At 37.8% G+C, this 25,785-nt stretch overlaps 3 protein-coding genes and 1 long non-coding RNA gene across 8 annotated transcripts in view; 2 read left to right on the forward strand and 2 right to left on the reverse strand.

The window, feature by feature from the left end:
- Window positions 1-25,785, forward strand: part of LOC129417049 (uncharacterized) — a 74,270-nt gene that overhangs the window by 31,023 nt on the left and 17,462 nt on the right. The window lies entirely within an intron of this gene.
- Window positions 89-8,054, reverse strand: LOC141365398 (uncharacterized). Of its 2 annotated transcripts, none has more exons than XR_012370635.1 (5): window positions 7,551-8,054; window positions 7,058-7,141; window positions 6,900-6,971; window positions 6,673-6,746; window positions 89-292 (listed from the first exon to the last, which is right to left on the reverse strand). It is a non-coding gene; the product is annotated as an uncharacterized lncRNA (long non-coding RNA). The 2 variants fall into 2 exon arrangements; XR_012370634.1 differs by having other exon boundaries at window positions 6,673-6,756; window positions 7,551-8,050.
- LOC129445328 (uncharacterized) overlaps window positions 10,256-25,785 on the forward strand; it is a 52,182-nt gene continuing 36,652 nt past the window's right edge. Inside the window, exons 1-3 of one of the 3 annotated variants that reach the window (XM_073869877.1) lie at window positions 10,416-10,700; window positions 10,967-11,304; window positions 20,961-22,589. In XM_073869877.1, the coding sequence (XP_073725978.1) occupies window positions 10,536-10,700; window positions 10,967-11,251 (450 nt within the window). In that variant the 5' untranslated portion in view covers window positions 10,416-10,535 and the 3' untranslated portion in view covers window positions 11,252-11,304; window positions 20,961-22,589. Of the gene's footprint in view, window positions 10,701-10,966; window positions 11,305-20,960; window positions 22,590-25,785 lie in introns of those variants that run through there. The other 2 variants (XM_073869879.1, XM_073869878.1) reach the window with 2 other exon arrangements.
- On the reverse strand, window positions 22,974-24,592 carry LOC141365201 (serine/threonine-protein kinase pim-2-like). Its single transcript, XM_073869159.1, has 6 exons — window positions 24,551-24,592; window positions 24,293-24,393; window positions 24,134-24,181; window positions 23,668-24,055; window positions 23,409-23,531; window positions 22,974-23,217 (listed from the first exon to the last, which is right to left on the reverse strand). The coding sequence occupies exons 4-6, from the start codon at window positions 24,017-24,019 to the stop codon at window positions 23,084-23,086; spliced, it is 609 nt and encodes a 202-aa protein (XP_073725260.1). The 5' UTR covers window positions 24,020-24,055; window positions 24,134-24,181; window positions 24,293-24,393; window positions 24,551-24,592; the 3' UTR covers window positions 22,974-23,083.

Genomic DNA, 25,785 nt, shown 5'->3' on the forward strand with positions numbered 1-25,785 from the left:
AATTAATATTAGCATGTACTGTACTATTTATTACTATCATTTTAATTTGATCTAAAATAGGTGTAATGACAATGAGTGGGCCTAGAAGTAAAAAACAACAATAGTCAGTCATTTTATTATTCTGACAGTTTATAATTCTGGTTTTACATAATATGTCTGCTTTTATCAAGCCAAAACAACATGATACTTGCAGACAAATCAAAGACAGATAGACGGGACAAAGTCCTCGTCAGAAGTGCTGTCATCACTGTCTATTCCTCATGTTGAATCATCTGGGTCTTTGCAATCAATCCTGCAAATGTAATAATAATAATACATATATAATTATAATAGTATTACTGACAATAATAAAAAATAGTAACATTTTGTGTAATTCACTGTACACAATATTCCAGTAGGGCCAAGCTCAAATCGTGGCAGTGGCAGCTAGTAGTGGCACTTCTGGTGACAGCCTGAGCTGCCAGTGACTTTCTGAGGCAGCTGACAGTTTTTGTGTCATTTAGGGGTGGCACTTCTGGTTAGCCTCAGTTATTTGTAGATAATGACACTGATTGTGTGCGCTTGGTGTCATCATTTGTAGGTATTGGCAATCGTTCTGTGCCCTTGTTGTGTAGTTTGCTGTTAAATTACGCGGCTTGTGGCTGCTGTCATAATGTTTGCATGCTGGCTGTCAGTTGTGTGTAGGGGCGGGCATTTCGAGATGCCTCAGGAACAAGATGCCACCACTCCGGGCACTTTTAGGCATACGCGGCCATTTGTGTAATTCACGTAGCTTGTGGGTGCTGTCATTATTGTGTGCGCTGGCTGACAGTCTACCGACATTTCGAGATGCCACGGTTACCCTTGAGATGCCACCACCACTACAAGGGCAGAGCCAATTATGAGTTTGCCTGAACTATGAATTAATAGAAATAATAGAATTCTTGCTTCTCATTTTGTTTACCTTATTATTTTAGCTGGTAGACTGAGTAACGTGGCTAAAATATTTCTAATTTATTTAAACAATATTTGAAAAACAGGAAGCTTTAATTCTTACAAACACTATCATGTCTAAGGGCACAACCTGCATCAGTATTTACAGTGACCAGTCTACCCATTAAAATAATAAGATAAGATAAACAAAATTCAAGAATTCTATTATTTCTATTGTGATGGGAATTTATTCTTTATGCATTTATTCTTTGTTTTTATGCTTCAAGTAAGGCCTTATGATTTATGTCTGACATTTCATTTTTATCTGGTGAAACAGGAACTTGAGCTTGCACAGGAAGTCTGCTCGGGTTTGGGACTGTGTTAAGGTGCAGGAGTTTTTATGTAATGATGTGCTTAGTAAAACCTATGTATGTAACAACCTGCTTAGAGATAGCTGACGAGTAAGATAATTATAAGCACCTAGACGTGCCAACAACCCCTAATTGGGAGTTGTTTTGATCGAATAGCATGGGGGGGTGGTACAAACTCAATGTCAGTATATAATGAAGGAAGGATTTGAGATTCTTCACTTCTTCACATATCGTTTCACTGTCGTTATGTGTTGAGTCCTTGTACAAGTAAATAAATCATCTCTGATGGACAGATCCTAGTATTAGTATTATTTTTCCACGACAATTTGGCGACGAGGATGGCATCCCAATAACCCGAGGAAAGGGTCAACGGTTTGATCAACTCACCATAGATAGGAGAGGTGACCCAAACCCCCAGCTGAAGGGATGTGGGCGTTGACTCTGATCCGAAGGTGACGGGATCGAGACGAACCAGTGGAGATAATACGGTAAATAATAATAAAATAAAAAAAAAAATATATATAAAAAAAAAAAAAAATTAAAAAAAAAAAAGAAAAAAAATATCTAGAAAGGGGTCTGGGTGATATTGTAATCACTGGAAAGCTGGACTTTCCTGAACTTACTGGAAGAATTGTACCCGCCTGTAGATAACGGAAAGAAAAAAAAAAGAAATATCTAGAAAGGGGTCTGGGTGATATTGTAATCACTGGAAAGTGTGTTTTTCCTAAACTTACTGGGAGGAATTGTACCCGCCTGTAGAGGATACAAACCTCTAGAAAGGGGTCTGTGTGATAGTAGTCACTGGAAAACACTTTCTTAAACTTACTGGGAGGAATTGTACCCGCCTGTAGATAATGGAAAACACGGGAAGTAGCGCTCCCCGTCCGAAATGGAACACGGAAAGTGGATTGTCTGTCAGAGATGAAACCGGTTTAATAAGAACTTATGGGAGAGGATGGATAGAAACCATACCTCTGATACAAAAATATGGGGAAATAAGTTTCAGTGTAACTAAAAATAAAGAGCTCAGAGACAAAATAATACAGAAAGATCATTCTAAGAATAAAGGTAGATTGTTAACAATAATGGATATGTTCATTAGAGAATCTGAAGAAAGATTGAATAAGCAGTATTTTAAAATAATGCCTTATAGTGACTCTTCTTCTTCTTCCTCCTGTGATGTATGTGACCTGAGTGGACCTGGCAATGTGGGTCGCACTTCCAGTCTCCTGTACACCCAAACCCTCTCCGAAAACAATCAATTACCTCCGAAGCCGGCATCACCCCCATACGATGAACAGCAAAATGGAGCAGTCGGAGGAGCCCCGTGCTACCAACTACACCGATACCCCTTGCCGATCTCTATGTCAACGCTGTGGCTGCACGGGACTCCTACATGCAAACAACAAGACGGGGAGACCGTGAGTAATTTCTGGGCAAGATTAGAAAAAGACTTTGAGAGACATTCTGGCATAACTGCAAAAATGCCCAATAATGAACCCCACCCAGCGTACAGTATGCACTTACCAATGTGCTTCATGAGAAATCTAGATAGTGAACTGTCTGAACCTATCAAAGCTACCCTGGACGGGGGGGGGAAAGCGGCCACATTGGAGGAAGTGGTGAGACATGCGGAACACCACGAGAAGAGACTTAAGCAAGAACGCATCAAAAAGAACAGGGAGGCACAAGATATGAATCTCACCATGATGCAATGCACCCTTAACGATCGACAACAACAGGATCGTAACTCCGGTTTTCCAACACTTAACCCGCAGGGGAGAGGCGGCCACAGAGGAAGGGGCAGGGGTAAAGGCAGAGGACGGGGACGAGGGAACGGCCGGTGGAATCAACGCGGATGTTTCAACTGTGATTCAATGGATCATTGGAAAGATCAATGCCCCGAACTAAAAGGTCAAAAACCTCATGCAGACTGAAAAGTGCTAAATAGCGGGGAGGGGGCCGGTGGAGAGGAGACTGAAGTAGGTTCTTTTATGCTCTGTCGCAATGAAGAATGCTTGGCTGGGGTAAGAAGTATTTTTCCTACTTTACTCTGTGATACTAAATAATCTTTCGCAAGAAAACCATTTGAAAGGTTACAATATGTTTTATTGTCTATCTCAGGCAAAAAGATTCTTTTTATTGTAGATTCAGGGGCCCCCACTTCAATATTGCTGATTATATGCCCAGATCTGTACAGATGAAAAAAAAAAAAGAAAAATGTTCCCTCAGTGCCACAGGGCATGTTGTTAAAGAAACTTTTTCTTAACCTTTACAATGTATATATGAACATAATCAAACTTCTTTTTTTACCTCTTTTCTAATTAGCAGAACTTGCCCATATAACTTGCTCGGTAGAGACATCATGTGTAAACGGCACATGACGGTATGGTGTGATGAAGTGACTGGGTTGAATGTGACTCTGTGTAAGGAAGTGTGCCTCAGTGTGTTTGTGGGGGAGAGGCCTGAGAGTGATGCTGGTTTGAAAACACACTAATGTACACGCCCATCCTCAGATTTTATGTCACCAGAAGATTTGCACTGCACAGCTCATGTCACCTGGGAAATCGAAGCAGATTACCAAGGGGCGTGGGCACAGCAGTCTGGTGATCAGTTGACCACAAATTGGTTGTACTGGAATGGGGCCTGGGCTGCATTGAGTGTGATGCTTCCTAAATGTGCTTCTATGTTGTATGATGTTGCAAATGCTGGTCCTTACATATCACTGGCCAAAGCTACTGATATGAAAGGGAGTATGTGGGCCCTATAGTAAGTGCATGCACAAATGCCACAAATTGGCATATGTAAAATGATGACGTCTTATTTTCCATCCTTAGGTGTGCGGAGAACCGCACACCAGAGCTATTCTCTGCGAAAGCACAGGGAATAGCAGCGCAGCGACAGTTGGCAGCACACATGGGGTGGATCGGTCCACGATGCCACTCCATCTGTGGGCCACAGATAAGTATAATGTGGGTCTCATTAAATCATGTGCGTCCGTAAAGATCACACCAAAGAGTGATTTTCGCCAGTGAAAACCATAAGATCCTCTCAAAAGAAAAAAAGAAGAAGCAGAGGACTGTATCAAACCTGTTTTTGATTCGTTGTTCGCAAAAGGAATTATTATTCCATGCTCGTAGTAACCAGAAAATACACCAATATTTCCGGTAAAGAAAATTAGAGGAAAAGTTGAGCCCACTGAGTAGAGATTTGTACAGGATCTACAGGCAGTAAATGCGGCTGTAGAAGCAAGGGCTCCGAACGTGCCCAACCCTTATACCATCCTGTTACAAATACCACAGAACACCGCATTTTACATGACCGTGGACATTTCCAATGTGTTTTATTCAGTGCCAGTACATCTGGACAGCCAGTTTTGGGTTGCGTTTATGTTCGCCAGCCGCAGATTCATGTTCACTCACCTTTGCCGGGGCTATCGTGAGTACTATAATATACCACTAAGCCCTGGCAAAAAGCCCGTCCACCCTAATCCTCCCAGATGGGTTGACTTTGCTACAATATGTTGGTAAAGGTAAAGCTCAGAACACAATCTGTAAAATCAAAAAGTATACCTTACTATGAAAATGTTGTTTACTTATTTTTAATTAAAATGTTGAGTTTGCTTAAAATAGCTACTTGTTGTTTATAAGTTAAAACGTAAAGTTCACACAACTGAACCAATTTAAGTAAAATGACACAAAATAGCCAAAATGTTCTATTGAGCATGCGCATTCGAGGGCAATTCCCTTCCTCCACACCTGTTTCTAATTTTTTGATTTCGATGAGTTTTTTTTCCTGGAGGGCGTGGAACTGTATGTAGATGATCCTTTCAATTCCATGTTAAGAAAGTGGTTTGGTAAATGGAGTGGGTGGATTTCATCTGGGTTGTTGTCAATAGGTGTAATGATTGCTATTTTGGATTTGTGTGGATGCTGTTGCATACCATTTATTAAGAGGTCCCATCGAGAAAACAATAGATAAAGGTATGACTAAAATGATGTACCAACGGGTCGAACAGGAGGAAATTGAGAAGTAAATGGAGGAGCAAAATGAGGATGATAGTTGTGGGAGGGCTCTGCAAATGAGGAGGTGCTAGTGGAACCTCGCCCCTCACACGACCCTCTACGGCTAAAGCGGGCAGCCTGGGTTGAAGAGGATCTGCATACCTACACAATTTTACACATACACATATACCTGTAGGAATGTAAGTAACTATGTTTAGCTTACTAGTGAGTTGCATAACATCGTCACAGTGAGATTTCACAAATGCTGATTCATGATACAGAAATGTTTATACTGGTCAGCCTGTAAGCTTTGGTGTTTCGAGGTTTCATTTTATCTTTAAGGATGTTCTTTATGAAATCTGTGTTTTTGGATGGGAGGTTTGTCACTTGTATTATTGCTTTAATAATGTGTTGAAAACCTAAGGCAAGCTTCCAAGGGATGAGTAAGTTGCTACATTAAAAATTATGTTTTAAAGTGCATTAACAATCTAATAACAACCAAGGTGATCGCTTTTCATGGTAATTATGACTATAAATTAGAGGAAGAGGATCAAATGGGGAAGGATAATTTTGAACTGGTTGAGTCCCTTAAAATATTAAAATCAATGTTTAAACGAAGGGCTTCTGAGAGCAGCGTAAAAGCCTGCAGGGCAGTCTGGATAAAAATGTCATTTAAGACATTGGGGTGGATTGTGATGGGAATTTATTCTTTATGCATTTATTCTTTGTTTTTATGCTTCAAGTAAGGCCTTATGATTTATGTCTGACATTTCATTTTTATCTGGTGAAACAGGAACTTGAGCTTGCACAGGAAGTCTGCTCGAGTTTGGGACTGTGTTAAGGTGCAGGAGTTTTTATGTAATGATGTGCTTAGTAAAACCTATGTATGTAACAACCTGCTTAGAGATAGCTGACGAGTAAGATAATTATAAGCACCTAGACGTGCCAACAACCCCTAATTGGGAGTTGTTTTGATCGAATAGCATGGGGGGGTGGTACAAACTCAATGTCAGTATATAATGAAGAAAGGATTTGAGATTCTTCACTTCTTCACATATCGTTTCACTGTCGTTATGTGTTGAGTCCTTGTACAAGTAAATAAATCATCTCTGATGGACAGATCCTAGTATTAGTATTATTTTTCCACGACACTATTCATTCAGCTCAGGCAAACTCTCAGACAAACAACTATCAGCCAGCATGCGCACATCCACAAGCGTAGTGTCCAGAGAGGTGGCACCTAGTTCCTGAGGCATCTCGAAATGGCCGCACCGACATACAACTGACAGCCAGCGTGCAAACATTATGACACCACCCAAAAACCACATAATTTTACAGACACAAGCAACAAAAAGAGTTTTGTAAGATTGCAATACAACACTTACACAGTTCTGAAGATCACTGGCATCTCCATTCACAGTAATGGTGGACTCATCATGGAAGCTCATCTTGGGAAAAACTACACAACACTCCACAGAAAAAAATTATTGGTTTATAATGGCAGGATGCATAACACTGGCTGTGGTTGGTTATGCAACACTGTAATCTGCTCACTTTTATAATAAAATAATTATAAAACACATCTTAACATAGTAAAACATCTAAGATTCACCTGATGTGTAAGAGCTGCATCACTTTCTGCAATAGAAACGTGTTTATTCCAGGCTCCTGAAAACACTGATCTCTGTAAAGCATATTTTAGCAATTTATTCAATGTTACTCTATGCAACCTTTATATTACTTATATAAATAATATTTGGTAATGCCTACCTGTCTGATAGTGAGTCAATGGACGAAGCTGTGCTAGATAAGGTTTCCAGGTCTTTTGTAAGGAGTTGATGTTGATGGTCCACACTTAAAAAATGATTTTGACATTTGAAATATAACTAGATGTTCACTAAAAGCTACAGTATAACAGCACACGTACAATTTACAATGATTTTTCATATCATATGTACTGACAGTACAATTCGTATTGTTCTGAGGTAAAATGATGATAACGTTAATCTGTAGCTTAGACAATTTGACATGACACTAATATGAATGTAGCGTCATGTTATATTGCAATACAATACAGCAAATATTTAATGTTTAAATTGTAAAATTAACTGATTACTGTTTAGTCAGATCAAATGATAGTAAAACGATTAACGTTACCACTTGTTCAACAAATATATACACTCGTGTACATTTAAATAAAGACTAATCTTGTTAATCAGCATGGCATAGGTTTTCTGTAAGAATACGAATTAAAACAACTCACCTGTCGAGTAATAAAACACAAGCAAGATCTGCTTCTTTGTCTAGTTAAAAGTTTGTCGAAGTTCTCTCCATCAATAACTGCATGATGCGTTGAATTTAGCATGTCAAATTCTTAATATCGTAGTATATTCGTTCCTACTTAAATGATAATTGATATTATTTTGCTTTAAGTTACTGCTTGAAATAAGCTAATGGTTTGCTAGATACTTCCCCATTTGTCCAAAACACTAGGTTTGATCGGCAGCTTGCTGTCAGTGCAGCCAGCGATCAACAGCGCACACCATTGTCAAAAGGCTTGTTCGACTTTCATGCGGCGCCGCAAGAACCGACAGCCGGATGACGTCAAAGTACCGCGAGAATGAGTCCAGAAATCATATTTCGTCTCGCTCTCGCGATACTTTGCCGTCATCCGGCTGTCGATTCTTGCGGCGCCGTATGAAGTCGAACAAGACTTAAATGTTGACTTATCAAAATTAAAGAAGGCGGGAGTTTCTGTTCACAGAAGCCGCGAACGACTTCCAGACTATCGAATTACAAAACCGAGCAAGAGTTTTAACCAACCAAATGAAAGGAGACGAACGCGATTTTCAGCCAATCACATTACAGAGCTGAGCAGAATTTCAGCCAATAATATAAGAGAAGGCGGGAGTTTGTGTTCACTTGAGTTACAGGTACGTTTTTTATTTAACTTGTTAATATCATCATGAATGGAAATGTTAAGATGTTCAACGGTAAAATTACCAGAAGATTAGTCATTTGCGCGCTGAAAATCTATTGAAATATATTAACTTCCAATATTGTTATTTACATGGCTGAAATTTATGAACAGTTGCTGTACGTGAGGGAGCTGAAGTGACGCGTGCGCGCGCGCGAGAGAGAGCAACGGTTGCTTTACAGCAGAGGTGTAAAGTACTCGAGTAAATGTACTTCGTTACTGTACTTAAGTATTTTTTGGGCTACTTTGTACTTGTACTGAGTATCAAAAATATAGGCAACTTTTACTCTCTACTCAATTACATTTTTGATTGGGTATTTGTACTCTTTACTCCACTACATTTGAAATGACACTTAACGTTACTCGCTACATTTATTCGTCAAATAAAAACGAGACGAAAGTGTCAGAGGGTGATGATGGATAGAATCTGTGGTCGCGAGGTTACACGCACACACACAACTGAGGGACTTCATTTGGCGCTGCGCAGAGCAATCGTATGAAATCAAAGTACTGCGAGAGCGAATCAAATGCAAATGGAGAAGTCTGGTCTCGCGGTACTTTGATGTCAAACGCTGAATGGCTTGCGTTGAGCCACCGTAGCGGGACATCTGCGTGCTGCGTATGTCATAAACTGTAGAGAAAAGTTCGCGTCTGGTCTGAGAGAAGAGATAAAGAGCAAACATATGGATGCATATCACATTTGCTTCTGTCAAGGGACCCTTTGTTAAACTTGTGATGCTACAATCAAAACAATATTGATGCGCGATTGCAGGAGGGTCATCCCCCAAATCAAAGGCAAGCACAAATGTTTATATACTCTGACGCTACTGTATCAGCTAACCTGTGCTGATTACATAACTTGATATAACTTACTATATAAGCTAAAATAAACCAGCGAGGTCCTGTACTGATTGCCCGAGTAACTTAAGTACATTATAAGATTGATAATAAGTGTACAATTTCACTGTCCTCACATTTAATCAAGTATGCTGTAATGTATGAGGGATGCATGACTGAAGAAATGTAGTGCACTTAATGTGAGATAGTGGTGTTACGTACTACATGTGTTTACAATTAATCTTTCAAATGAACAACTTCACGTTTTTAATATGCATTATCATATTTCTGTTAGTGTAATTTTAGTTTACAGGAATTTTTAAAATATTAAAATTATATCTTTTTTAGGATAGGCCTATATAAGAATATTTGGTAATGTTAACAAGATTTTAATGAAGTATTAGTAATTGTTGAAATTAACATTAACAAAGATGAATAAATGCTGTATAAGTGCAGTTCATTATTAGTTCATGTTGAGTAATGTAGCTAACTAATGTTAACTAATGAACCTTATTGTAAAGTGTTACCATATATTTATATCACAAAGTTAGGCTATATATTTTTCAGCATGGCACATTCAAGTACACAATGACACTAGACTAAAATGAAATGGGTTTAAATTAAATTGAATGTAGATTTCTAGACTAAAATCTCATGGCATTTAGTTGAATAAAATTAGACTAAAACTAAATCAATTCAGATGACAAAAATATGACTAAAACTAAATTAAATTTTTGTCAAAAGACTATGACTATGTTTAATCTGTGTTTGTTCTGCCAGGTCAAAATTTTGAGGAGTTTGATTTCTTTTCTATATTAGGAAATAAAACCTCATAAATAAACTTTATTAGTTTTCACTGCCCAGATCTACAATGTCTCTTTGTGTTGAGGACTAGTGCATCTTTGAGCCAACATTCAGTACGAGTAAAAATACTTGAGTACTTTTAAATTGGGTTACTTTAATACTTTTACTCAAGTCGTATTTAAATTGGTAACTTGTAACTTGTAGTGGAGTAATTTTTACAGTAAGGAATTTGTACTTTTACTCAAGTATGGCTTTCAGCTACTCTTTACACCTCTGCTTTACAGACGTGACGTGAGTAAAGCTCGATGTGGTAAGTTATGCTAGATAATCACCTTTTTCTTGCATTTATCTGTTGATGATATATTTAGTTTTGTGTTAGAAGGATCAATTTTATTATTATTATCATACCGATTCATACTAACGTTTGCCTTTCCATGGGCATTTTTTAATTTAATGTCTATTTCGGGGTTTAAATGTTATTTGTAATATGACTTGCATATTCGTTAAAACAAATGACAATTAACATAAACATCAACGGCTGTGTTTTTATTTTAAAGCACTTGTTGATTTTCTTTCTTGAGTGTTTTATTGAGTGTAAAGAGAGTCTTGTCTCTGTGTATTTTAGTGTTGATGATGAGAGATGAGAAGGATGAGATGTTCTGTAAATCAGTAGGAACTGATCTGTCCATGCTGGATATTGATGATTTCATCACAGAAATCTCTCAGCTGAAGAAAAAGGTGGCATTACTGGAGACAAAGCTGAGATTAAGAGGAGATGAAGGACTGATGAGAGAGGTTTGTACATCTTAAACATCCTTTTACCTGTTTGACAACATCAAATCATTTATAATCTTACTCTCTCTCTGTGTGTGTGTGTGTGTGTGTGTGTGTGTGTGTGTGTGTGTGTGTGTGTGTGTGTGTGTGTGTGTGTGTGTGTGTGTGTGTGTGTGTGTGTGTGTGTGTGTGTGTGTGTGTTGTGTTGTGTTGTGTTGTGTTGTGTTGTGTTGTGTTGTGTTGTGTTGTGTTGTGTTGTGTAGTGTTGTGTTGTGTTGTGTTGTAAGGATGTGGATGTGGTTTGTTGTGAATCTTCCACACAGGACTCCGAGCTCAGTCTGACTTTACTCGGTTATACTGAGTCAAAGCCCACAGACACTCAGGACACTACAGTGTGTGACAGTAATGAGGGCTTACAGCAGGATCAAACCTCTACAGAGTCTCTGGATTCTGTCTGTAACGCTGGAGAACAGCAGCAGATCCTGCAGACCAAACTCAAGATGTGTTCAGTCAAACTCATCGACTGTCTGCAGGAACGTCATGATGGAGATGAGAAGAGAAACCACAGATGAGGAACATAACACTGATGAAGACAATCATGATGACGAGGATTTTATTCCTTCAGGTTTGTCTCTTCTATTGTTTCACAATATTTTTCAGCTTCAGTTCTATTAAAATATGCTGCATGTAAAAAATTGGGTGTGTATTGACACAACATTTGATACTCGTGACGCTAGGGTGACCAGACGTCCTGAAAAATTTGGGACAGTCCCGAAATATAAGCTGCTGTCCTGAATCCCGAATTCTGCTCTAATTGTCCCGAAAATTATACTGAAGCAAAATCTTAATCCCGAATCCTGCTCTAATTTCCCTGAAAATTATACTGATGCAAAATCTTGAGTAGTTATTGTCTGATAAAACATGCGCGAGGAGTTTGAGTCATCCTGCAGCCAGCCCCCGCCGGCTGCTCATTGGCTGCAGCATCTTTGTTTTTTATATAGGCTGTAGGCGCGCATTAAGATATGCACTGATAAGGCATGGGAGTGCTGGCCGCAGTTAAAACCTCCGCTGGCGTCGAGCCTCCACAACCTCGGTAGGCTATAGCTCAAGTGTGAATTTATAGTTGTATTGTTTCTATTAATTTATCTAATTTGTCTATATGCACAAAGACAATATGAGCTTTTTGTTTTATAGAGTAGATTAAGAGAGTGAAAGTTACAGCAGATAGTTGAAAGTGCAGGCAGTAACAGTCAGTCGTGTGAAGGAGTCATATTGGTCGAGGGCGAGTCACTGTGTTAAAAAAAACTATTTCTATAAGTATAGACCCCTTAATCGCCAACGTCACTGTTACGTCATTGCTCTAGCTGGAGGCAAAAAATAAGTAGGAACTCATAGCCGGTGGCTAAAAGTTTGAGTTTTTGACTTTAAAATGTCATCTTGTTGTGTTTTTGGCAGCCGGATTAGAAGGAACAGCACTTTTGGTTCAAAAATAAAGTTTTACCGGATCCCGGCAGACATTTCTTCACAGAAATCAAGAAGACAATTGTGGTTGAATGCAATACGGCGTACAGACTAGACGGAGACGATCATAAATAATGCTAGTGTTTGCAGTGCACACTTCATATCAGGTAAAATAATCTATGCATATGTACTGGTGTGTTGGTTTTATCTAGTAAAGCAAGTTCTGTTTTATAGGTGAAAAGTCGGCAACCGCACTATTGTTTAGCTTAAATGTTAAACAAACATACAGCGATAGATGTGTATGCCATCGTTTGAATAGTCTCTTAAAATAATCCACATTGCTAATCATAGGCTGCATTCATACGGTACCATAATACGGTTGTCAAACCCGTATTTGAGTCCTTAAGACGGTTCCGTTCGCACGCAGTTCGGTTATTTACGGGTTTGACAACCGCATTCTATAACCGACTTCACACCCGTAACTTTACGGGTTTGACAACCGTATTTACAGAGAAGCTGTGCCGTGTGAACGGAATCCCACTGGACAACCAGTTGTCTGTCACGTAATTTGTTGCTCTTTGTGTTAAGAAAACGTTACAGTGCATGAAAATGACTGCAAGCTACGCATCAGAATTGCTCCATAAGGTTTATGTGATATTATATTACCTTCATAGACGCCACAGAACATTACATTACGCATAAAATTGCGTGCAGCCAAGTAAGTGAGATATATAAAGTTTAAACTTTAAAAGTGGACGATTAATATAATGTTAACTGTATAATAAAAGGGATATAAAAATTAGCTGTTTATTTACCTTTTATCTTCAGTAGAGCAATAAAGAAGATATTTTGCAAAAAAAACCCATCTCTGATTCATATCATGCAAGGCAAAATATGCGTCACTTTGAGAGGTCAAAAAGCAGATATATCCAATACAAAAGTAATCTCCATGACTCCTGGTGACATTTTTTGCTGCTTGTGAGGCACATCGGTCGGTTTTTGCAGGATGTTGAACGTTATTTACAACATTATTAGCATCCATACAGAACTGTGGCAACATATAGAGGGGTTGCAAGTTTACAAACATTGCAGGGTGCGCGCGCATCCAGGGGGCAGAAAGCCCGATTGGTGAGCTGATCCGCTACTGCAACAACCTTAATTATTAAAGCGTTCTTTATTGTTTGTATATAAATAAGACTTGATTTTAGTTGGATCTGGTTTTCTGTCTTTATTTTTGCAGTGTTACTGTGATACATGTATGAATTATAATGTTATAATTATAATCAGGGGTGTGATTCTTCCGGAAAAATCCGGAATTCCGGCTTTCCGACCTGAAAATGAGGCTTTCGTGAATCATGCAAATCCAATTTTTTTTGTGTTTATTTGGGGGGGGGGGTTTGGAAGGCACCGTTATAAATGACCGCATATCACTCCGCAAGTAGTCTATTTATTTGTCACGATCAAACTTTATTCAAAGCAGAGCTCACCAAAGAGCTTGCAGTCAGATCTGGCGTGTGGTCTTGGCTGCGAATAAAAAAAAGGTAATGCCTTCGCCTACAAATAAAATGAGAGAAACACATCTTTCACTCTCAACCAAACTAACAAACTAGCCAATCAGAAGTAGAATGGGGAGGGGTCTTTGAGGTGTGGCTGAGATCCAGCTGCAGATGCCGCGCGGCCGCGGAGATGTCATAACAAGTTAACGTTGTCAGCAGGATGAAGAGTATGTATATGAAGCCTAGGCTAGGTAAGACGACCTATTTAATAAAGGACTTAAATCAGTGGCGCTGGGCATGAATAGAAGGAATAGGCAGAGACAAACAGGATTTTAGTAGTAAGAAAATTAAGAGAACCAGGTGTTTGCTGCTTTTACAAAACTGTCCGTTTCAAATCAGACCGCTATATGCCACTTATGTAAATATCAGATTTCTCGTCGAGGTGAAATGCTGTCTCGCAATATCAAAATAAAGTTGCGTTTGTGTCAAAACGTTTGCTTGCATTATTATTCTGTAATCACTTACGTTAACGCACGCATATAAGTTACGCGAATCAGATCCAACGTCATCCTGACGAACACACGCCTGTATTTGCTCCTCTTAATCAGGTTTGTGAATCTTGCGATTACAGAATAATATAATGACAAACACACACATTCATGGATCTGGTTTCCCTGTGTGTGTGCGTGTGCAACGCGTAGCTCGACTGTGCCAAAAGAACTATGCAAAAGACAAATGCACTTGACTGCCTTTCCAGAAAGTCACAACATTTGAATTAAGTAACTTTAATGTAACAGTATCCACTTTAAATTCAGCGTTCAAATGTTGTAATCAATAATTAATCTTTATTTAATGCCCCCACTAATTATTCTATAAACATTAAACATGTTTTGACCAATGGCAAATCTCTCATCATGTATGTGGCTTGTGTGCCTTATTATTATTATTATTATTATTATTATTATTATCATATGCAACCAAAGATTTAACCAAAAGGGAACACATTTGTTTACAAGAACATAAAAATCCTCATAGATCTAGTCACTTATTTGTACTCTCAAAATGCACCGTATTGATGCATTTACCTTTAAATGCACAAAATGATTTTGTTTAGTCTGATGCAGTGGCAAGGCTACATAATGGTCAGGGTGGCACTTGCCCATGCTGATTGACGATTGGCCACTCAGATCGATCAATTTATATTTCAACTGTATTTCATATATAAATATATATGTGCGTGCGTGCGCCGTGCGTATGTATGTCGCCACGTCATGGTAGGTGTGCCGTTTATTTTCCTGCTTTTTTGTCCTTTGGCTATCACACCTATGTATAATGCTAGTAACGTAATAGTCGCATCTACTGGTATGTTAACATCAGGCACCCAGCACTGACTCTGTTGGTACTATTTTCCACGCAACAATTCCTTGGCATTTTGACTTACAGACACCGCTACTAGCATACAACACAATGCACTTCTCTTCTTTCTGCCTCTCCGTTGCGCGCGCAACCAGTTAGTGACGTCGCCGTGCAACCCGTCTATAAAGTGCGCTTTTTACACTCCCGCTCTTTAGGTGGCGCTAAGAGGCTGGTTTTGCCTGTGGTTGGTAAACCATACTCTCTGCGCCACCTACAGAGCGGGAGCGTAAGCGCACTTCCTTCCTATTTGGCTGCGTTAATGGTTTAAATAAAGTTCGATTTCTTGCAAAAACGGATCGATTTGCTTCATAAGTCATTATGATTACTTTTATATTGTATATATCTGCTTTGGTAAAACGTGCAGTTGCTGAAACTGATTTTATGTTCATTCATTTTGGAAATTAAAACTTTAATAAGGAACCACCCTTGTTTATTTTTCTCTGCACAATGGTAAGCGTTACACCAGCCAGCTGTTTTTGTTAATTACATAAATAAAGTTTGCCCATTGCATAAATAATACTTTTTTTAATATATTCGTCCGTCACTATGGTTACAGGCGCCGTGTGTATCTAGCATACGGGTTTGAGGTCGGTTGCTCGTTCATACAGGCAGTGTTCTATTTGTGTCTTTAATTTGCTGTCTGAACAGGACACTTCCAGACTCACACCTGTAAGTAAATACGGTTGTCACTCCCGAAATTTTGTCGTGTGAACGCACCCATAGTTAGCCCAGCGATAGGTTACATAAGACAATAAGCCTAGACAAAATTACCCAAACCACCTGAAAGTAATTCATATGTTGTCTAGGAAATATCTAAAACCTGGTTAAAATCGCAAGATTTAATTTACAAAAATACCTGTCACGGTCCCGCAGAATCAGTGACTGTACATATTCGGACACTTCCAAAACTGCTTCTGCATCCATGTTTAATAAATCCCTCCTAAAACGTGCTATCTTAAGCTTGTCAACATTGCCTCTGCGGTTCTTTTTGCCTCCAGCTAAAACCCCGCCCACACAAATACGTCACAATGTTTACCAACTGTAAAAGGGTCTATTATATAAATGTATATGCATATGTACTTATATTAATAAAAATATGATTGGTTCAGTAACTTCAGTTTGAAATTCATTGTCTTTTATAAGTACATTAAATAAAGAAAACTATTGGATTATCTAACTATTATTGTATGAAGTATAAGGGGCCAGTCACACCAAAAGCGTTTATGGCAGTTGCAGGCGTCTTTTTTGAATGATATTCTATGTAGAGCCCGACCGATTTATCGTTTTGCCGATTTTATCGGCCGACATGAGCATGTCGCAGATATATCTGTATCGGCGTATAAGCCGCAGATATGCGCCGATATGAACGTTTGTTACAGAACACATTAAATGCATTTGAAAGATGTAAGTACTTGTTTGTCCAGCAGAGTGCGCCATACTGGTTGCTAATGGCGACCCAGATCACTCACTGTAGTGACACCAGCCAATCCCCCACCCCCTTCACTTCAGTCAGTCTCTCAGTTCAGGTGGCATGGAAGCAGTCACGCAGTGTCTTTTTCACAACATTTTTACACCTGGTATTTACACCTGGTATTAAGACGCGCTTTGGTCGATTGGATTATAAATGGACAAGAGAGACACATTCCCGCTTACATTTGGTGTTTTTAATCCGTCTCTATGTCGACTTGCGAGTTAAAACGCAAGCGGGAGAAATGACGCGAGACGGAGAAATGACACGTTTAAACTACGCGCAGCCGTGCACTTATATATCACTATATGAGATTACTGCTGCTTGTGTTGTTAGTTAACATGCTAATTTCAGAGCAATTGATTCAATAAGCTCGCGCAACTCTACACCCTTGCTAAATAAAAGAGGCGGAGCGAAGACGCTTTAGTTTTATAAAAGTCTAAAGTTTGCACGGAACCCTGGGTTTGTGTTATAAAAACGTTGTGCACAACATTAAACATAGCGTACATTAGTATGTGCTCCGTCAAGCATTGTCTTCGTAACTGTGAGTGGCTAACTAATTTGTGAAGTACACAACTTACTGTAAAGCTAATATTAATCAATAACTTCATACGTTTCTCTTTGTATTATATTGAGTTTGATAAAAGGGGTCTAATTGCTTCATATATCAGTGCAAAAACAGTAAGTGTTTTCGTGGTGCTTTGACAAACAGTGTCAGCTTTGTTAATGGCAAAGAAAGTTTGGGGTGTTTAGATTAATGAAATATAATGTGAAATTAATATTAATTTTCAATAAATCAAAGTATTGTGTTGTGGCACACATTATTAGTTCTTCGTCATATGTATAGTAGACCATTATTTGTCAGTGGGTAATGATTGCCCTTTTTACCGGTTACCACCACCAAGTAAATTTCAGATCTGTGGGAAACACTAACTGCAACGTTTAAGAAAACAAGGCGGCATGTGGTTTAAAAGATGGCAAGTAAAATAAAAAGCATATCTGTATGCAATACAGTTTTATTATTGTTCATTATTAACCAGAGCGCCTTAATATAACTTGAAAAAAATATGTGCGACCAAATCATATTTTGCGCCAGTAACTGAAAAAGTTGGTAGCGCAAGTGCCACCAGTGGAAAAGGTTAGTGTAGTTCCCTGTGTATACGGTAATTTAGTTACGTCGAGTTTAAAGTTTTGTTTATACTTTACGTATTGTCATTTATGTGTATCATCTTTAGCACCCAGAATCTTTTGTGGGTCAAACATATATGTGTTCGGCTGCTATTTTTACACATTAATGTTTTTTTTTAAAAGTGGGTAATTAATAAAAAGAAATTAAAAGCCACAACGTAATCTTATGTTCAATGTTTGCAGAAAAAAATATGGGGGGAAAAACATGACCCGTAACCTGCAATTTACCAGTAAAGCCTGTAGGCTATGTGTAAAAGGGACTATTGTTGCACGGCAGAGACATTTTCACCTGAGGCTGAGATTATTATCTCTATCCCTTTTCACACAGACAGTACAGAAAATACACAGAAAATGCATTGGGGATTTGTCCGGGATAACTTGATTTGATTGATTATTCACACTGCCAATGATTTGCTGGAATCTGTGTTCGCTTCACATAACGTTACCGTAAAGATCCCGTAAAGACACGTGACGTGTTTATAGTCCTGCATTTGGTAGTTTATTTCTCTGCAGTGTCTGAAGTTTACTTATTATCGGTTATTTCTCTCTCCAGAAACCACTCGCATGCATTTTTGTTTATGATAAGACTATAAATGAGCATGTGATGCACACTTCTCACTAGGGATGCTCCGATCAATGGCGATCTCCACTAATAATACGTGGCCGATCACTATTCTGAATCGGACAGCCGATCTTATTACAGCTATTTCATGTACTACGGCTTTTGATCAGTAAGTCCTTATCGATCTAAAATCACTCTTAGTTTGAGTCGTTTATAACATGCATTTGAAAAAGCAACACTCGTCAAACATAATTATTAAACATATTCTTTATTATCATGAAAATACCTGAAAAGGTTTGAAGAACAGCAATAAAATATATCCTTCAGCCATTTCATAGAGCTGCGTGTCATCATAGCTGCGTGTGTATAGTTCTTCGTCTAAAGCGCATTTTGAGTTTCTGCACAAGAGCGTCCCCTGGCTTTTGGATGTAGCGGCATTTCACCGTAATTCATTGAGAAACATGGCAAGCATTATTGCCCGATCGATCGGAGCATCCCTACTTCTCACCGATTACTTTATATGAAGAACTCTGTGATCAAAACACATCAGATCTCTATAAAACATAAACCAGCATGACGTAGTCGGTCACAAGAGCCAATAGCGTTTCACATTCTTAGCTAACGTAATGATACGATCGGTCACGAGACACACAAGAGCCAATGGCAATCATAGATGACATATCATCGCGTCTTCTGGCGGTAGTTTTTGAATCAGATCTTATATTTACAGCAGATTGTCATCACTTTTGCATATTTTCTTCAAATAAAACGATTGTTTGACCTCGGTACACTTGGTATATTTTAAGTACATTTTTTAAAAAGTTGTGACTGTTTAGTATGCTGTGTTTATTTCATATAATAAATAAATGGGTAAGTTATTTGACCTAAATGCCTGAATAATGTAATGTGTAATAAAATACAATTAATCCTGGCGGTTTAAATTGAAAATCTTATCCCAGTACATGTCATCACAGCAAAATTATACCCCAAAATATCATTTTATACCCTAATATATTAAGTTTTACCTGCTGCCAGTAGAGGCACTAATTTAGTAAATGCCTCTATTGGTCGTATTTGTTGAAATGGACAAATGACCAAAGCAATTGTATGGGTTGGAAAATAGGTTGAAAAAATTTGCCTGCAACTGCCATAAATGCGTTTGGTGTGATCGGCCCCTCATTAGATCCTCTTTCCGGGAGCAATCCCAGAACATTTATGGGACGTGTTTGCGTTCACACAGAAGCTTGTCTGCCAATTTAATTTTTTGCAACGAAAGTGTTGTGTGAATGAGATTATAGTCAGGCAAGGAGTTTCAGAAGAAACCTTCAATAGGATCTCAATAAAATACTCAAAATATGATTTAATGTCATGCATGAATTTAATTAGAATAATTTGAATTTGGAAAAAACTGAAACCTTTTCTTCATTATGAAACTGCTATTATTTTCATCTTAGTCAAGGATATGTTGGGCTGTAATATGAACAACAATGAAAAACTTCAACACAGAGCCAGTAGAGAAACTAAATCAGAATTCAAATGAAGTTTTCTTTGTGATATTTTCCTTCTGTTCCTTGTGATAGTGGAATTCAGACAATCTGTTTATTCGCATCCACGACAAACAACTGCGCTGAACTCAGATGCCACAGTACATCAGATCATGACTTTCATCTTTAACTTGTCACAGATCTTTTCTGTAAACATCAATGTCTCTTTTTTCAAGAAGCTCTGTGTTGTCTGTCACTAATCATCTGAGAACGGATAAAAACATGGAATGTGGCATCACTTAAAGGAAAAGTTCACCCCAAAAATTCTGTCATTTCTCACCCTCATGTTGTTCTAAACCTGTATGAATTTATTTTTTTCTGATGAACACAAAAGAAGATATTTTGATAAAAGATGGTGAGCACACAGCTGACGGTACTCATTGACTTCCATAGTAGGACAAATATTATGGAAGTATTGTGATAAATGATAAAAATAGATATTTTGATACATGGTAAGCACACAGTTGATGGTACCTGTTGATTTCCATCGTATTTGTTTTCCTACTATGGAAGTCAATGGTTACAATCAGATGTGTGCTTACCATCATTTATCATAATATCTTCTTTTGTGTTCATCAGAAAAATAAACTCATGCAGATTTAGATCAACATGAAAAATGACAGATTTTCATTTTTGTGTGAACTATCCCTTAAAGATGCTATCTCATGAATACTGTATGTCTATCATATTTGAAATAGTTGGTCTGTTTCATAGGTAAAAATGTCACAGCAAAGTGAGCTAACTCAAAGTTTGAGATGAGAAAGAGATAGAAAAACAGAATAAAAGATTTTAGAAAGACTAATGCGCTCTCTGGTGGACAATTGATAAACTACACAAACTAATGTTTGCACATGATTGTCTGGGTATTTTCTGTGCTCATCACATATTAAACTACTAAATAAATCAGCCACATGTTAGAATCAATCCTAAGTGGCACAAAGACAACATAATATAATTGTTTGGAACTGAACTGAAGCTGTTGAAAGTTACCTTACAAATGTTCTTAATTTTCTAAACCTTAAATCAATTCATTGTAGTTGTAATGTCTTGTCTGCATGACATATTTAACATTTTGCGGTCCATTATTTCTCTGTAACTATTGATGTTAACTCTATGGTATTCATTTTTTTGTTTCATCACTTAAAGGGCCCCTATATGCATCAGCACCCCCTTGGCACACTTGATGCAGTCTTCACTGAAGCCCGCACTGCTGCAGGCGTCACGCATTTTACCACCCCAGAAGTCCTTGCGATGATGGATGGGAGGAGTATACAGTGACGGGCAACTTCTCTTCCTATTTCCGGCGTGACGCTTGAGTCTGTCCCAAAATACGACTCCAGTGTGCCCTCGTGGTCCCTAAAGTCTGCGTTACATGATGTCATCAAAGTGTGGACTCTGAGGAAGTCTGCAGTGTGCCATTTGGGACATTTATACATTTTAAAGGATTCACCCATTCCACAGAATTCACACCAATGTCACTTCCCCTTAAAAAAGTGACTTGTAGAATATTCCTAGATTTTCAGAAGGGAAAGCGTGTTGGGTAACAGGACTGCGTGAAATCCATTTTATCTAAAATAATATGACTTTTCGAATGGTAAAAGATATTTAAAGCAAATATGGGATATGGACCCACACAAAAAAATAAAGATATGTGAATAATTGTGTGCTTTAAAGGTAAAGTACAGAGATAAAAACAGGGACGAATATAAAATGCTGTTTTTCAGTGTTCCAAGTAGTTTTTATTAATGTTTGTTTTAAATGACAGTTTAAATGTGGTGTTAGATCAGTGCTTCTCAATTATTTTCTGTCTCGCCCCTCCTAGGAAGAGGTAAACATTTCGCGCCCCCCCAACTCTCCGCCGCGACTGTAAATAGTATAATTTGTCTATAAAATTACACATCTGCAAAACATTGTATCCTTATTAACATTGAGAAAACACAAAAAGAAAACACAAAAAAAGAAATATCGGATCAACTTACAACAAAGAATAACTTTATGCACATTGTTTTTTAGTCTGTAACAGAAAAGACTTAAAATGCATCAATTTGCCTGAAATAAAAAAAATCAATCCTTATTTAAAGTATTATATTTTTTGACCATTTGATACTGAAAAATTAAATCAAATACAATCAATAAATAATAATAAAAAACACAAGCGGCTTATCAGCGTGATTGGGGTATAATGTCTTTAAGTGACGGTGCAAAAAAATCACTTCCTGAAAAAGTATTTTCCCCGGGGTCTTGCGCGCCCTCCCTTGGTGTCGCTTCGAGCCCCCCTGGGGGTCCCGCCCCACTATTTGAGAAGCAGTGTGTTAGATTAACATTCACATGGCACCGATTCTGTGCAATGTTCCATATCTCAAGGGTTTTGTGAGATTCTGGCTAACTTGTAGAACCTTTAACTGTATTATAAACACAAGAAAGACACAGTTGTAAAAATTGAAAAAGTTGGAATTTGTTAACAAAAGATAAACAAGGAAAACTAAAAACAATACTAAATACTAAAATACTAAAGAATAGCAAGGATTGAAACTCGAGTACAAAAATTCAATTCATGACAGAATTAAAAAGGATAAAACATCTGCCAAATGCATAAATAAAAAAATTAAGAATTATCTGTTAAACATAAATAAAAAACATCAGATTCAATATTAAACAGCATCTATGGTAAACAGTTACTAACAAAAATACATTAAAGTCAAAGTCTCTTAAGTTCTGTGCGGTCGACTGAGTGGCGTTGTCTTCCACGGATCAGATTTGTCGACCTGCAATGGAGAAGTCAGATTCAGTTTAACAAGTAGTTTAATCAACAAGTTATTGAGCTGTAGTAAATACTAACTAACTCCTCATGTGTTCATTAATTATGGCATTAATTATGCATTTGACTGCCACCTGCAAAAGTACATGTAATTACAATTAGCTTATAGACCATCTACAGTCTGTAACATATAGGATTTTTAGTTTATTCTTTTGTCTTTTTTGACTGAAAAGAAGAAGAATATTGAAACGCAATTAGTAGGATTAGAGGTGTTGGAACTGATCCAGATGGGAAAAGTTCATCTTATAAAAAAAGGCTATCAGCTTCACTTAGTCTTCAAAGGCATTTTCAGAGGATTACAAAATAACATTTAATGCAAAACTGAAAGTGGCCTTACCGTCAGGGCTTAAGGCCCATTGCGGGTGTTTCCGTGGCAGGTTGGAATCCTAAGCATCAGGCTTGATTTCGGATGGCACGGGGACTGGTGCGTCTTAAGCATCAGTGTTTTTCTTCACAAAGAAAATCTTGTGACTGGCCTGCCTGTGTAGGACCATTCATCTTGTGCCATCCATGGATGTCTTAGGATTCCGTCAAATGCGTCATGGAAACGGTAAACCGCTAAATGATGGCAGAGCTCACGGCATTCTGTTTTGGAAAGACATGAAATAGATTAGGCAACTTAGTGAGCACACAGAGGCAGTCCCATATGTTTTGCTGTAATACATCATCTAGATTTTAATCATCGTCTGTCAATTTAAGAAAGATGAATTTGGCTAAAATCTAAGCCTCTGTACACGAAATGATATTTATTAAATAAAATAGTGCTTTTCACTTACCATCAGATACAACGAGTTCCCCATCGGCAAAGGTCTCGCTGTAGATAACCATGAAGTTCAAAAGATCTCTCAATCCCATGAGAGGAGTCAGCAGCTTTTCCGGTCTGCTGTCAGGCTCTGGATCTGTTTAGCCAAACATTTCATTTACAGTCATCAGATCAAAAACATTGAAGTGAAAGGCATTCGGTCCAAGGCTGCATTACAATTCTGCGTTATGACTTAAGGATTTATTTCTGGGAAACTGAAAAAGGTCACTTACCAATCAGATGCGGTTCACAGGAACTAACGGGAGCCAAACGCCCTCCACCAAAGCCACAAAGCTTAAGCTTCATGGTCTTGGTGTTAACCATTATATTTTCTAGGAAAGAAAATAAACGGTACACCCTGTGCTCCCAACAATATTTGGTGGCTAACACCAACTGACGAAATAAGTCTCTAATCATTCTCTCGCTGATCAAATCGTTTTGTTTTTCCAAGAATTTGTCCAGCCTCATCCAGGGATGTGACAACATTTCATAAACGACGATGTATCCATCTGGAAATTCAAACCACTCGTGCATACGTATCACGCGGGAGCACAGGGGAGGGTGTCGTTGCAGTTCCAACATCATTGCAACTTCTTGTGGCACGGGTGTGCGAAAGCCAGGCTAGAGAAAAAAACGTCATAATTAAACTAGTAAACACCAAAACAACTAAATATATGTTCATAAAATTCTGCCACTTACCGATCTTTGGCTTTTATATTTATCTTTTGCTACACATTTGACCGCCACCTGCAAAAGTTAATTTAGGTAAATTTAACATTACGGTCTTTAATTTATCTCAACACTGGACACTGGTTTACAAAAGGACAAATAGTTTGATAAATAGATAATAAATGTTACCCGTTCGCCATCAGATAAACGAATCGCAGCAAAAATCCTTCCTGTTTGCCCTGATCCAAGCAACCAGTTTGGCACCACTTGATATCGAGAAGTGAAAGACCCTAAAAAACATGCAAAACCAATCTGTTAACAAAGAAGATGCTTGATTTTTTTTCTTTTGTCTTTTTTGACTGAAAAGATAAACAAAGAATATGGAAACGGTATATGCATAATAAAACAAGACTATAAGATTAATATATAGATAGCTGGTAGACGCACAATTAGGAGTTGGTCTTGATCCAAATGGTTCAACTTGTTGTTCATTAGCAGGGTAAACTGTATATGGTGCTGCTACTTATAAATATTCATCAGTTTCTCATTGACTGCTAAAATCTTTTTAAAGGAAATGCAAAATATTTAATTTTTCACAAAAATAAACGACTACAACAATAATGACACTATATGATGTTTGTGTTTCAATGTTTAATTAATCACAATGTAATCAAACATGACTTTATACAGATTATTAATCTTATTATTACTAAATTATTTCTAAATGACCATCCTTCCTATATTAGATTACTGTGACGTGATTTACAGATCAAACATTTTTCTCAGGAAACTGGATGTACTGTACCATAGTGCTATCCGTTTTGTTACTGCAATCTTTATGCATTAGTTGGATGGCCCTCGCTTCATATTCGACGACAAATACACTGGTATTGTTTTATCTATAAAACTCTTCTAGGCAAAACTCCATTTTATTTAAGGTCTTTAATTACTATAGCCACTCCTTCTATAAATCTTCGTTCAAGAAGGTTTATCTCTTTGGCTGCCACAAAAGCTCGTACTTCTTTCGGTCGTCTCTCCTTCCAGTTTTCTGCATGTAATGACTGGAAAAATGAGTTACAAAAATCCTTGAAGCTCGAATCTTTGGTCCCTCTGATTACTTTCAAGAGATTAATATCTAACCTACTGACTCATAGCTGTTTGTGTTAATTTTGTACTGTCACTTTATATTTTATTGTACTACACTACCTCAGTATTGGCTTTTATCATGTTGTTTGTATGTTACTGCTTGTCATTTTAACTCTGATTACTTATTTGTGGTAGCCATTTACTTATTATCTGGGGCTTATGCAATGATGTGTAGTTTTTACGAAAGTTTGTACATTGTATTGTCTTTTTGTAAATTTGTATTGTTATTTATGTGTAACTATTTGTTGTTTGCACTCGGCACTTTATCTTGGCCAGGTCGCCGTTTTAAATGAGAAATTGTTCTCAACGTGCCTACCTGGTAAAATAAAGGTTAAATAATAAAAAAAAATGTGTCTGATATGTTTTCTTGGTAATGAATTCTGATAAAAAAACTGTACTCTGAACGGGTTGAAATTAAGTGAATTTGATGTGAAAGTATTGGATGATCACACTGCAAAAAAGGAATTCCAAGAAAAAAATTGTTAGTATTTTTGTCTTGTTTTCAGTAAAAATATCTAAAAGTTCTTAAATTAAGA

Source organism: Misgurnus anguillicaudatus, chromosome 7 (assembly GCF_027580225.2).
Source record: "Misgurnus anguillicaudatus chromosome 7, ASM2758022v2, whole genome shotgun sequence".
Classification (NCBI taxonomy): domain Eukaryota; kingdom Metazoa; phylum Chordata; class Actinopteri; order Cypriniformes; family Cobitidae; genus Misgurnus; species Misgurnus anguillicaudatus.